This window comes from Pristis pectinata, chromosome 17, assembly GCF_009764475.1.
Source record: "Pristis pectinata isolate sPriPec2 chromosome 17, sPriPec2.1.pri, whole genome shotgun sequence".
NCBI lineage: Eukaryota > Metazoa > Chordata > Chondrichthyes > Rhinopristiformes > Pristidae > Pristis > Pristis pectinata.
Window position 1 is genome coordinate 9574528 of NC_067421.1, and position 15226 is coordinate 9589753.

At 40.1% G+C, this 15226-nt stretch overlaps 1 protein-coding gene across 1 annotated transcript in view; it reads right to left on the reverse strand.

The window, feature by feature from the left end:
* Positions 1-15226, reverse strand: part of ppil2 (peptidylprolyl isomerase (cyclophilin)-like 2) — a 231481-nt gene that overhangs the window by 107950 nt on the left and 108305 nt on the right. The window contains exon 12 of the mRNA XM_052031825.1: positions 10691-10797. Within this exon, the coding sequence (XP_051887785.1) occupies positions 10691-10797 (107 nt within the window). The remainder of the gene's footprint in view (positions 1-10690; positions 10798-15226) is intronic.

Consider the following 15226-nt stretch of genomic DNA (forward strand, 5'->3'; position numbering starts at 1 on the left):
GATGTAAATGTATATAGTGTTCTTTTGTGTCCTAGTGTTTTAATTCTTTTTAACAAATTTAAGACATTTTACTAGTATATTAAACTTTCAGTAACTTTTGAGTGTTTCAACTTGGGCCATAGTTTAACTTATTGTCAAAGGATTTCTATGACACTTGTAATAGGAATGTCCTGCATACCAAACATCATTCAGGAAATTCTTGTCAGGAGATCCTATCAAATTGAGAGCAGTTTAGTAGCAGACGAGGTGCTCGCTGCTCCCTGGAAATTTCAATCCACGACATCCTTGTATGGTACAGCGCAGGTACACAAAAATGATACAGGGCAAGAAAGGTTGAATTGAGATGACAGATTGTATGAACTTGCTTGCAATTCCGAGTTTAGAAGTTTGATGGTAATCTAATTTCAAGGTTTTAAAATTATAAATGTATTAAATAGGATGGATTGTTCCTGACTGATGCAAAACTACTTCTTTAGGCATCTAGTTGACAAGGAAATGAAACAGTGGATGAGAAATAATTGTCTTGCTCAGTGAGACTAGATAGAACAGCTCACAGTCGGAATACTGTCCATTCTTTTAGAGAATACTGATGTTTTGATTGCACTACCTTCCAAATTCTGTGAATGCGTCAAAGAAAGAGAGGAGCCCGGTTACTTTTTCTTCTTCTGTGAATGAAGGTCTAATGTTAACAGTTCCATTGAAAATGAATTAAAACAACAAAATAATTGGTCTCTTGTGGATCAGCCATATAACTCTGCCAGTTTTGCAGATTTATGGGCATGAATGGCTTCCCTGATTCTAAGTGCTGGAGGTGAAACTCTGTCACAACAGAAGAGACCAAAAACTCCCATGACCAAATCATATTTTGTTCAGAAGGCTCATTAAGTATAAACCATCAGCTCAGTAAGCTCAGTAAGATACCTTGGTGACATAAACAGTGTTGTAGAACAATGAAGACAGCTACTGTTCCAGGCCAAATAAAAAACTGTTAAATCCCATCTTTCAGACCAAAAAGCATGATAAGTTTCATTATGGAGGCCAAGCTGAGAAAAACATCTTCTGTAATATTCATTAAGCATGATACAAGCATTCAAAAGAACCTTCAGAGCAGTCTAATTACTAAAAGGTTAATTACTAACTTGAAGCTGAACCCACTCATTTGCCCATGCCCCACACCCAGCTGAGTGCCCCACACTCAGCTGAGCACGCCACACCCGCCCCCCCCCCCCCACATTACAATTAAAAAGCACTGCCAGAATTGGTAGAGACTGAGTTGAAATTAGTCACTTACAATAAAGTACAGGGTGCCATAATGCAACACGGCACTGAATAAAAACAAAGAGGTTACATTCATGGTATGAACAATTCCATCAAAACCTCAAGGAGGGATTTACATGATTATCATTGCACTCAAAGGCTGGCTCTCCAGGACAACTGAGAAGGTATCACTGAAATACAAAATACTAAATATGGAACGAAATATTCTTCAAACTTCTTATAAGGATTGCCAATGGAAGCTTTTCTATCGACTTTCCTGCTGCTAAAGGCCAGGACTGTTCGACCCAGAATCTTCTCACTAAGGTCACTGCCCATTAACAGGTCATGGGCAGCACACGACCCTACTGCTGATCATGCCCTTTTATCAAAGTAAATGAGTACTATGCTGCAGCCAGACTCAGTTGTCAGTACTTAAATCTCTGTGCTCCAGATGCTCCTGAAATAGCATGTGTTACATGGGAAAATTTAGCAACACAATGAGTAGTTATCCGCTTTAGGCTCAGGTCCACAGTGCAGTCTTGAAACATGCATTAATAATTTGAAATACATTCCTTCGGGGATTGATAGCATGATACCTGTGCTGGTTCAGGTGCCATTGTCCAGAGGAGCAGATGTTTGATCATTTTTAGATTTTACACTTTATGCCTTCACTAGCCTAGTGCATCTCCTGGTGGCTAATAAAGGGAACAGCAGTCGTAAAGGTTTTTGAACTTGGTACAAAGCAAAAAGTAAACAGTACAAACTTAAACGTGTATGCCCTCAGTTTTCTAAAGGCAGCTATAGTACAAATGTCACTCACAAAGGTCTGTGAGGTCCATGAGCTTGACCAATGCTGCAAAGGAGTGATTATGTATAATGAAGTAAAATGAAAACAACCCAAAGATTCCAAGTATTTCTTGCAACTCCTGGTATTCCTACACCCCCTGCTCTTATCCAAATGCACAGATGTGTGACACATTCCAAGAAAAATCCCAAGTTACAGCAATGATCTACATTTGGTGGTCATGGAACTCAGCCAGAATTTTGTTCTTAGAAGTTATTTTGTTCTTAGAACTTATTTTTATTTAGTCATTGAAAATAATTCATGCTGAGAAGTCAAGCACCATCTAGTTTTACAACTATTTTGTTGTTTTAATGGTGCAAGTTTAGAACACACTGGAAATACTCAGCAGATCAGATAGTATCAATGGAAAGAGAAACAGAGTTAACATTTCAGGATTTTGAACACCTGCAGTTTGCGTTAATATTGTTGGACGATTAAACTTCTGGTCAAGAGCAACCTCCAAAATACAGGTAAGAGAGATTTTGGCAATTTTTTTTTTCATTTTCTTTTCTATCGCCATCCAATAATTTTCAATGGAAATGCACCTTTCAATATCAGGTGATAACAGAACTGGTCTGCTTATGCAAAAGCTCTTCATAGTTAAATACTATGCTAACACTTACTGCCTTGGCTACCAAATGAACAGTCAACTGACAAAAGTATTGGAAGGCTGCCGGTGCTGATTGAAATATACCATAGCACAGTCCCTGCCTTTGAGGGAGCAGCAAGAAAACTGGGGTAGGGGAGAAAGTTGCTAATACTGATTCTGATTTACCCATATTTACTCTGTTTTGATCACACCCTGTTTATATCAATGAAAACGTTCAAACTATTAAGCTTTTGGGTCTTTTCCATTCTTATCTCTAGATTTTTTGAATATTCTATCTTTGACCTTAACTCAACAGCAGCACTGTTATCTAAGCCAGCAGATATGGGGTTCAAACTCTACTCCAGAGATGCAACCTAAATTCCAGGCTGACATCCCACAGTGCAGTGCTGAGGCTGTGCTGTGCTGTGTTGTCACAGATGGCAGCTTTCTGATGAGACATTAAACCAAGAACGCCTCTCTCCTCCAGAAGATCACATGACACTTTTGATTGTGAAAAGGGCAATTGTGTCCAAGGCCTGAAATAGCTTTAATATTTCAACTAACATTACCAACAAAAAGCAACTTATTTGAATATTTATTGCAGCAATGTTTATGGGACCCTGCCACAAATAAATTGGCTAACTTGTGTCCCTGCAATAGCCCAGATTTTGTGGTTAACAGTGAGACTATTAGTGCTCACGATTACTGAAGAAGAAATTGAACTACAATAGGACTACTTAGGGAAAATGTTGGAGCTTTAGTCATTCCAGTGGCTTGTGCTGTCTTTCAAACAAATTTTCTGACCCTGAAAATTAACTTCTACAAATATGAAGTCTTGACACTTCAGTTACAATTATCAGAAATAGCAAAATATTATCTTTAACCATCTTTCTCTCTCAATTTCATTATTTACTTCACATTCTGTACAAGATTTGCCATTACATCTTCCTCCTTTATAGCAGTTACTTAGATGGACTTGGCTCCACTCCAGTTGAGTCTGCCGCCAAGGTGGGAGCTGCTGACTGCCACAAACGGGGTAGCAGGTGCTTGACAGGACAGGGGAGTGGGTCATCTGGGAAGTAGTGCACTCCTCCAACTGATAATTCTGGACTTTTACATGTTCCCAAAGAGACTTGAGGTTCTCAATGCTGCTTCTCTACTTTGAGCGACTGTATCATTTCTCCTGACCAGCTGGTAACCTCCTGCAGTAACAGAATTCAGAGTAGAGTGTCTGCTTTGGAGGGTCTGATGCTGGACTATGTGCATATGACGACCTATTTATTGTAACTGAATGGGTGATAACAGGGCTTTAATACTGGTGCTATTGGCCTGGGAGACAACACTGATGTTGGCTTGCTTAACTTTCCAGTGCATTATGAGGATATTGGAGGTGGTAACCTTCCATTGCTTTGAGATGCCTGCTGGAGGTTGTCCATAGCACAGAAGCATACAGGATCGATAGTACCCAGTAGATCATGAGTTTTGTGGTGGGTTTGAGGTCTAGATATTTAAACAGTCAAAGACTGTGCTGGCACACCTATGGCAATGGTGAATTACTATATCATTGAATGCCTTCATTGAGATGCAGCCTCTGAAATGTGGTAAGTGATCCGTGCTTCCCAGGATCTCATTATAGACCTCTACTGTTGGAGTGCATTGTTGTGGAACCAGGGCAGGATGATAGTAGACCGTTGTTTTGCAGATGCTAAGTGTAAGGACCATTCTCCCATATACATCAGTGAATGAACTGATGATGACTTGGAGCTTGGCTCCCAAATGTGCAAATATGCAAGAGTCAATGGTGTACTGCAGCTTTAAGAACGAGGATGGAGTAACCTTTGTGCCGGAGTGGAGGTGACATATATTGAATGGTTAAATAGTCTCGTCTATAGTTCCTCATTCAGATTCTGTATGTCTCAACAGGAATTTGGAGTTGTTATGGAGATGCATGTTTGCTTGTCCCAGATCATCTGGAGGGGGGACAGCACTGAAATGGATTTCTAATCACTGCAAATTCTAGTGCTAAAGCTCAACGAAAACAAGTGGCATGGTTCATTCCCCACTGAGCACAAACTCCAGGCCATTATAAACAGAAACTGCACTTAAAACATACTTCAATTGTCATATAGCACTGGGGATTATGCAAAAATTGTAAAAGGCAATGTAGAAATGCAAGTCTGTTCCTTTGTATTTCTTAAATCACTGACTAAGCCTTTAAAGGTTCCCTTCAATCTTCCGACCCAAATCCTTGATAAATAACAGAAGAACAGCTTGCATTTATTAAGTACTTTTAACAAAGGAAAAAAATATCCACAGGTGCTTAACAGTAACTTAGCAAAAAGAAGCAGATGGTGAGCCAAATAAATGTATATTTAAGAGCAGTGGCTAAAAGCTTGTACAAAAAGACAAGCTTTAAAGAGCAGAGGATTCTAGGGAGGAAATTCCAGAATGCGAACCAAGGCAGCTGATGGTCAGATTTTCAATGGGGAAACAACAGCACTGGTGAGGTACACGAGGCTAAAATCAGGAAAAAAGTTTGGGACTGGAGGCCAGGGCAATTAAAAGATTAATGGATAGAGGGAAGTGAAACGTAGCCAGGGTAATTCCAACCACCAACGCCTCCCCTCCGCCCTCTCTCCCTTCCCACCCCAACCCCCCTCCCCCTCCACCCCCCTGCCCTCTCTTCCCAACCCAATCCAACCCCCCCCCCCCAACCAACCCCCCAATTAAACTACAGGAAAGCAATATACAGCAGTTGGAAAATCTGACTGTGCCAAAGATGGTGATGAAGCCACAAAAAGATGAGTAGAACAAAACTGACACAGCTCCAGTCACAGAGAGTCATTTAAGGCAACGGTAAACATTGTTTAAGTTCTGTTGTAGAAGACCACGACAATAGGAATGACATATGCCCAGCTTCAAAGGATGGACCATTTTTCTAATTGCATGTATTCAGAATTTGTAAGGTAGAAAGAATACCTTCTTTGATTCTTTTACATTTAGAAACAAAACTAATTGAGATCAAATTAATGGTTCCTGCTTGCTTCATGAAAGATTGTAGTGCATAGTCAGAATATTAAAGAACAGGGAGAGAGGCAAAAACAGTGCTGCTTTTTTGCACCTTCTTGCTTGCCAGCTATTTTCTTTGAAGAGATTCAGTCTTATCAAAGAAGTCACCCCTTCCTTTCATGAACTCCTCCAGTGTCATTACTCTCTCTCTCTCTACACAAACTCTCTCTTCCTCTGACTCAAAGCTCTTTGGTGGCATTACTAGTGTCTCTGACTTCATTCGCTTAGGACCAACATCCTGGATTTCCATCCCCAAGTTCCTCTACCAATCCTCCACCAGATACTACTATAAAACCATCCAATAAAACCCAAGCTTTGGTCATCCTTTCTAATATCTCCATTAGCTGGTGTCCTTTCTCTTGATTACTCTTAGATGATATGCCTTAGATGTTTTCTATATTAAAGGTTGCTATACAAGATGTGGCTGAGTAAAACTCTCACATTGAGTTGCATTAGCTGCCAAAAAAGCAAAAATTAGAAGCAAGCGATATGAAATCAGATCTGAGTTTAAATAAAGGATGGAGTATTCGTCAGTTCAAAATTATGACAGATCCTACACCCATGCTAATGCCACAAAATGGAAGCATTAAAAGACCCCCCCCATCCAACAGATTATGAAATGTTGAATAGGACAGTAGTTTTGGTATGCACTACAGTTAAATACTGTGAGTAAAGTTCTCAATTCTTGATTGGTTATGTCCTGGTATTTTTTGTTAAATAGCCTGACTGATAGCTAGCAAAAACTCCTCAATTCAAAGTTCAGTCAGAATCAGGTTTATTATCACTGACAAATGTCGTGAAATTTGCTGTTTTGTGGCAGCAGTACAGTGCAAGATATAAAAATTACTGCAAGTACAAAAAATAAATAAATAGTGTGAAAGAGGAATAAGAAGGTAGTGTTCATGGGTTTATGGACTGTTCAGATTTTGATGGCGGAGGGGAAGAAGCTGTTCCTAAAACATTGAGCGAGAGTCTTCAGGCTCCTGTACCTCCTCCCTGATGGTAGTATTGAGAAGAGGGCATGTTCGAATTGTGAGAGTCCTTAATGATGGATGCTGCCTTTTTGAGGCACTGCCTCTTGAAGATGTTCTCAATGGTGAGGAGGGTTGTGCCTATGATGGAGCTGGCTGAGTCTACAACCCTCTGCAGCCTCTTGCGATCCTGCACATTGAAGTCTCTATACAAGGTGATGATACAACCAGTCAGAATGCTCTCCAACGTACATCTGTAGAAATTTGCAAGAGTCTTTGGTGACATACCGAATCTCCTCAAATTCCCAATGAAGTAGAGCCACTGGCCTGCCTTCTTCATGATTGCATTAACGTGTTGGGCCCAGGATAGATCCTCTGAGATGTTGACACCCAGAGACTTGAAGCTGTTCACCCTTTCCACTGCTGACCCCTCAATGAGGACTGGTGTGTGTTCTGACTTCCTCTTCCTGAAGTCCACAATCAATTCCTTGGTCTTACTTATGTTGAGTGCGAGGTTGTTGTTGCAACACCACTCAACCCCTGCATGCCTCCTCATCGCCATCTGAGATCCTGCCAACAAAAGTGGTGTCATAGGTGAATTTATAGATGGCGATTTAGCTGTGCCTAGCCACACAGTCACAAGTGTAGAGCAGAGCAGCAGGCTAAGCATGCATCCTTAAGGTGTGTCTGTGTTGATTGTCAGCAAGGAGGAGATGTTATTACCAATCAGCAATGACTGTGGTCCCCCGATAAGCAAGTCGAGCATCCAGTTGCAAAGGGAGGTAAACAGGCCCAGGTTTTGAAGCTTGTTGATTAGTGCTGATGGGACAATGGTGTTGAACACTGAGCTGTAATCGATAAACAGCAGCCTGACATATGTATTGCTGTAGTCTAGGTGCTCCAAAATCGAGTGAAGAGCTGGTGAGATTGAGTCTGTTGTAGACCTGTTGCAGCAGTAGGCAAATTACAGTGGGTCCAGGTCCCTGCTCAGGTAGTAGTTAATTCTAGTCATTAATTTGATTAATTTAAGCCATTAAAGAAGTTCATTCTAGTCATATTTACTAAAGTGGGCAATTTCAAGTACGTAACACTTGAAAGGATGCAAACAAGTTGCATTCCTATAACTGCAACTTCTTTAATTGAAGCTGCCAAGGCACTGAGAATCTGTCCTTTTAAAGTTGACGAGCTCCTCTTTCATATACCTGAATATGTAAGTTAAGGAGCACTGTACAAGGGAATGGCTTCATCTAAGTAAATATTCTGCAGTACCCAATCCTGTGTAATCGCTACCCTCATGATATTAAAGCCCATCAGAGCAAACTTCCCAGCATTTATGCTTTATAAAAACAATACCTGTTATTCAAATATGAAACATGTCATTTTAAAAGAATCCCCTGCCAGTAAGTGCACTTATTTTCATTATGCGGCAATGAATTAACATAAAGCAATAGTTTGAGGAATCATCACCACACGGCAGGTTCACACTGTTCAGCGAGAAGTGTGGACTGATTACTTTGCTAAACATACAGATCCTAATGAAGAACACAACCTTCCAAAAGAATGAAATGCACTACTTGCCTTGTACTTACTTGAAATCTACCTGACACCTTGAAGAGACTGCAGTTTGTAGATTGTGTAACACAGAAAATGGACAGGTACTGTATCTATTTTTCATTGTGATCTTGAATTAAGTACTTACACATACAAACTGCCAAATGCAGAAGTGATTTTTAGTGCTGAATACATTTTAATGATGATGTTTTAAAAAAGAAAGGTTCCGTGTAAAAATATCACAATTTACTGCAAGACATAAAGTGCATCTACCTGAATAGTTCATGATAAAATATAGCAGCAGGGTAAAGAATAGTTAGCAGCTGTACAATCAATACTTTATTCCCACTTTAACACTAAGTTCATTGTTACTTTTAAGTTTTGCTGTCTGCTTCACTCCAACAGCACCTTCAAAACTCTTAACTTCTAACACCAAGGACAAGTGCAGATGGTGCACAGGAACACTATCACAGGTTCCCCTCCACGTCACACATCATCTCAATTTGGAAACATTGCTGGTCCTTCACTGCCGCTGCACCTAAACCCTGGAATTCCTTACTCAACAGCGCTGTGGGAGTACCTTCAACAGAAAGAAACACCCCTATCCAAGGGGATGGCTTGCCTCCACTTTCTCAAAGGTGAAAAGCTGGCCAGAGATGCCCAGTATCCACCTAGCTTTTCAGTTTTTCAGTTCAAGGCATCTTTGCAATGATGATGCACCTCAGGCAGGGGGTTAGGGTGGAGGGGGAGGAGGAGGAGGCCAGAAGCACCACTGGTCTCTCCTTTAATTTCTGCTTTACCCTCAAGGTATCAAACTTCTTTTGGGAAAGAGACGCACATCGTTTACCCATCCAGACCACATCTTCAACGTCCTGGGTGCCTGAGGATCGAAGAGTCACAGAGCAGGGGAATAGGCCAGTTGGCCCACCACAACCATGTCGATCAGAGGGCACCCATCCGAATTAATCCTGTTTTCCAGCACTTGGTTCATAGCTTTCTATGCCTAAGCAATTCAAGTGCTCATATAGACATTTATCAAGTGCTCTCAGCGACCCTGCTTCCACCACTCTCCAGCAGTGTATTTTAGGTACTCACCACTCTGAGTGAAAAAGGACCCCTTAGATTCCCTTTCTCTTACCCCTTACCCCTTCTCTATGTCTCTAGGGTAGAATTAACTTTCTCTGTATTATATTAAACCATGGAAGTAGGTCTAGGTCTCCAAAAAGGGAAAATAATCAATACCTCAAGACTTAGTGTCCACTTTCCTCATCAACTCATTATTTTAGGACTTCAGAACAACTCTGTTTCAAACTCTGCAGATTGTTATAAGTCCATACATTTCCTAAAATGCTTTCAGTTTGTCTATAGCACTTCTCTATTTTGTTTCCAATCTTGTTAAATTCATGCATCAGTCATTGATCTTTCACCAAGGATTCTTAATAAAATTGTCTTAAGATATTTTGTATGGAGCAATAAATAGTTCAAGGATATTTTATGCATCCAAATCAATTTCAGCAAATAATTTTGACTGACAACAAATCAGCGAGTATACTGAAACTGAAGTTTAAGAGAAACATATATGCCTTTAATTTTTGTCAATAAACATTTTTGATATTCTTGCAATTAATTCTTTAAAGGTGGCAAAACTGAGAATATCTAGTAAAGTAAAATTGACAAATGAAACTGATACAAGGTGAAGCTCTCACCTGCTGCGTAGTTTACGTCTTAATGAAAATGAACACTCAGTGTATAAGACAAAATTAGAGGAACAGCACCTCATATTCCACCTAGGCAGTCTCCACCCTGATGGCATGAACATCAAATCCTCAAACTTCCAGTAACAACTTCCCCCTCTATCCCTTTTCTCCCTTTTTTCTTTTCTCTCTTCTCGATTCAACTGGCCGCCATTACCCTCTCTCTTTCCCCTCCCCCATCTCCACCTGCCCATCACCCACACACTCCTCCCACTGGTTCCCCTCCCCACCTCCCTCCTTTTATTCCATGCTCCAGCGGCCTTTCCGATCAGATTCCATCATCTTCAGCCGTTTGTCACTTTCACCTCCCAACATCTGACATCATTCCCACTCTCCCCCCTCCCTCACTGGCCTATCATCCCCACTCACCTGGATCCACCTATCACCTGCCAGCTCTTGCTCCACCCCTTCTCCCCACCTTTTTATACTGGATACCTCCGCTCTTTATTTCAGTCCAGACGAAGGGTCTCGACCCAAAACATCAATTGTCCATTTCCCTCCATAGGTACTGCCTGACCTGCTGAGTTCCTCCAGCGCTTTGTGTGTTACTCCAGATTCCAGCATCTGCAGTCTCTTATATCTACACAGTATAAATTTTCCACATTGTAGCAAGGATTTACAAGCAATTATTGTGGAAACTAAATATTGTACAAACCATTTCACAATGCAGCTCCAAGTTCAGATCCCCTTTGTTTGTGTGGAGTCGGACATAGCCCTTCTTTTTGACGTAGCGGTAACGGACCTGGTCATCATCAAATGCCGCTGTGAAGGAAAGTTGAGAGAAAAGTTTAACACTAAGGGGAATAGGAGCTAAATAAAAGGCAAGAAATTAGCAAGATGAAGAACCTATTAAGAAAGCAAATTGGGAAATCATTTTGATACAGTTTGGCTTTTTGCTCAAAAGTATGGTGGCAGGAACTTCCGGTCATTTTGATTCCCTTCTAATCAAATAATCATATCATGAATTTTCAGCGTCAGGTAGTTGGTCAGAGCTCACACAGTAGTGATCATAGCGTTCAATTTGGGCACCAATGTAAATTAGAGTTCACATGCGGTGGGGTTAAGTAAACTTAGCACAGATCATTGATTGGACAGTTTGGATCTTGAGATATAGACTCACTTAAAAGAATGTATCATCTTTTTTCAACCAAGACCTACCAAAGGCTATAGGGAACAGTTGTAATGGTATTGGGTGGAATGACAATTTTAATGATTCTCTAAAACTTTGGGCAGGAGTCTGTTCTCTTGCTGTTCTGGGTGTAATTCTAAAGATTACACCAACTATAACAGTCTAGCCAAAGTCAGCCCCAAAATGACTTAAACCTTTGTGCCATCTTTGAAGGGAATTTGCCTAGTGACAAGACCCAATGTAGTGTGATGCTGCATCTGATCACTTCAGAACCAAAATGCCGGGTTTTTCTCCTACTGTACGTTGAACCTGCTTCCGATTCATATACCTTGTTTTGCCATGAGCTTCCAATGCAATGCCTCCAAAATATATTATTGGATTAATTCCAGAAAATTAACAAACATTACATGCTAGCAAGGAACAAGCAAATTCGGACACGTTAAAACTTCCTGTCAATGGGGTTATCCTCGCATCATTGCCTATACCTTCTATAGATTAACTGATAGTAATTAATCGTTGTGGTTGGTTAACACCACCATTTTTGCTTAATTATGCAATTACCAGAATGGTATAAGGCAAACATGATTGACTCTTTTTGCAATTAGTAGCAAGGAAAATCTAACCTGAGTGCTTTCTAGCTACATTCTAGCCAACATTTCATTCAACTTATTTTTCAGGGAGCTACATGTCACCGAACAACTGAAAAATAAAAAAGCAACCCAGATCCAGCTTCCTGTTATTGGCACACGACCTTTCAGAAGGCAAGTGCAGTACAGCTCCACTAAAGCTTCAATTTATTCTAGCTTGAATGGTTTCAAAATGACCGACTGAAATATCTGCACATGAAAACGTCACGGTTTGCAGGTTGGGAAGCCACAATACTGGGCCGGGTGAGGAGGAACTAGGTCAGGTGGTGTGGGAATGGAAATGGTGGTGTGGGCAAGCGGAAAGGAAGGAGACTGAGGAGGCGAGAAAGAAGGACAAAGGGAGAGAGGAAGGAAAAGAAATTATAAAGAGGGCAGGAGAAGGAAGTGAATATGCAGTACGAATATAGTGAGCAGAGTAGGCAGAAGGAAGGAGGTTGATTAAATGAATGAGAGAGGGTTACGAGGAGGGGATAGGAAAGGTGCAAGTGAGTTGGGGAGCTAAGGAAAGAACGGGCAGATGAAGCAGCAGTAGGCTGGTTTTAATGTGTCTGTTAGAAGAGGAATCGTAAAGACAGGAGAGGAAAAGAAAAAGCAAAAAAAAACAATGAAAATCAAAAATCAAAAAGGCAATTAAGATTTAGTGAAACAAACTATAATATTTCATGGATTCTGAAATCTGTACAAAGTACTTGGTTTTATTTACTAATGGATGAAAAGTGAAGGTGGTACCAAGTTCCCAGTTGAACATTATGCAATATCAATGATAATTTCAGTAAAATAAAATCATATGGGTTGATCTATTCTTAATCTTCACTCTGACATATACCAGTCCTCTCTCTACCGCCATTCTTACATTTCACATCACGTACATAAAGAGCAACTGTTCAGAGCTAAGTTCTAACAGAAGTAGAACCTCACATTTGTGTCATGTGCAAGCACAGTTTCTAAACAAAGAACATCAGAAGTTCTAAAAGCAAACAAACTCTGAAAACAGTGCTCTGAAAGCGATGCGGTGATACCCCTCTCTCCTACCTTTCGCACTGTTTGAACAACAATGCCCATAACTACATCTTTGTAACACTCCCAAGGCTCCATCCTTCATCCCCTGTAATCTTTTTATACCTCTCCTTGTCAATATTAAAATTGCATGGAACCATCTTCTATTGATACCCCAGAATGATAAATGATAAATTACAAGGACTTTTTGCATAAACTTGGTTTGCATGTTAGGGGTCATGAAACTGAGGTCTTTAAAATATCAAAAAGGTTCAGTATAAATATTACAGAAAAACTACTTTTTGTCCTGGTGGGAAAATCCTAGAAATAAGGGCATGACATTAAAATGAGAGCCGAGACATTTGGGAATGAAATCAGAAACCTCTTTTGCACACAAAGGATAATAAAAGCCTGGAACTCTACCAACAAAAAGATGTTGATCCAGATACTGAGATAATTGGAATTTGGAAGACAGAAACTGATAGATTTTTGTCAGGTAAGGGGATCAAGAAATACAGTACAAAGATGGACAAGCTGAAATGAAGCACAGATCAACCACAATTAAATCACATGCCAGTGGTTGAATAGTCAACTGTTCCAATGCTCCTAGAATTTATCAGAATGCAAATCTAAAATATAACCCATTACAAGCAACTATCTGCAGCTCAGAAAAATTGTTCTGTTTCAGATTTTTGCTTCTACTTTCTAACATGTGGAATCTGGGCTATTATACAAAAACATATGAATCTAAATGAAAGAGTCAAAGATAGGTCTCTGAAGCAGAGCCCTGAACGAGGCTTTTATTCATCATGAGTGTAAACTGACGGGCTGGGGCCTCTATGAACTCTGGATACAAGGCTCCACTTCAAAAAACATCTTTCCTTTTGATGAAACTGACTATTAGCAAGTAGGGGTGGATGTATTGGGTGGAAGATCATAAGTTTAGAAAGAAAGACTATTTTAGGCATGTTCTATAAAGTTGTTGTGATAAAAATCCACGGGGGAATGTTTCCTATTTTTCTGTTTTCAGGTCTATAGATTTCAAGGTATTTAAGCAAGCCACAGAATGAAGCGCTCTGCAGGAATTTGTAGCTGGAAAAATAATATATCCCTCTGCCTTATTGTTCTGTTTCTGCATCTGATTAGCACAGCAAAATGAATGCACATTCAAAAGCTTATGGGAACTTGCTGTAAATGCTCAATGTGGAACTCCATTTGTTGTCATTGGCACGTGTTCATCCCATGGGTATAGAATAGATATGGTTTTCACTTTTTTTATTTAACATACAGATGGAAATTAAACAGAATTATCATGTCCTGTAATCTTTTCAGTGTATAAGACAAAACAATAGAGCCTTGATTTCAGGTAAGACTGACCAAAAACTACATACACTGTCAAACCAAAGTCTGAAATATCTGCTGGTATAATAAATGAGTAGCCCACCACATCATACCAAGTCAGCCTTTCTAACCCACCAGAACGTGCTGTATATGAGAATTGACCTTTCTAATTCAATGTGCTATACTGGAAATCAGAACATCACTGTAAATTTTATAACAGAGGACAAAAGTGAGACCCTTTTCAAGATTTTATGAAAAATACATGGAAGGACTGGTTTGGTTCAACGACAGTCCAGTATAATAGTGGAAGTCAGATCACAGGGTGTTGAGCCCTCAAGCTCTCATTAATCTTTTGTACTCTTGATGTTTGCGGTAACCATAACAGAATACTGAAGAAATAATTTTTTGTTGTGCTAGTGGCTAGCAAATTAAACATTTTACCATATATTTAAACTGATTATTTGTAGCCTTTAAGTTTGTTTTGCTGTCCTCTAGTCTCCCCTCCCCCCACTCCACACGCCTCAACAAGTTCTCATATTTCTGAGTCAAGAGGGTTCCACAAAGCCTCTATCCAAGACTTTGGAGACAGCTGTGCAACGTATGGAGAAGTGAAGTTAGATCAAAGAGAAGGTGCAGAAAAGACTTGAAATAAATGATTCCAGTATTGAGGGATTTCATTTACAACTTGAGAAGAGACCTGCTAGGGGCACTTAAGGTGACAATTTTGGACAGGGTAAATAAAGAAGCTGCTCCCTTCAGCAGGACCAAAGGGTACAGAATCAAAATGATGGGCAAAATGATGGAGGATGCAAGGATAACTTTTTTTTAAACACTCCATTACTATCACCTGGAGAGTTGACTTATTTCTACTACCTTCCTACCACTGCCTAGGATGGTAGTAGGAATAAGTCAACCAGGGCTTTCAAATGGAAATGCATTAATAGAGAATTGGGAAGATGAAAAAAATCGGATTAAATGTAGGATCAGTGTCAATGGGTGGCTTATGGTCGACACAAACCAGGTGGGCCGATATCCATGCTGTATTTCTCTATGATTCCGTGACTTGAGGGAAATTAAT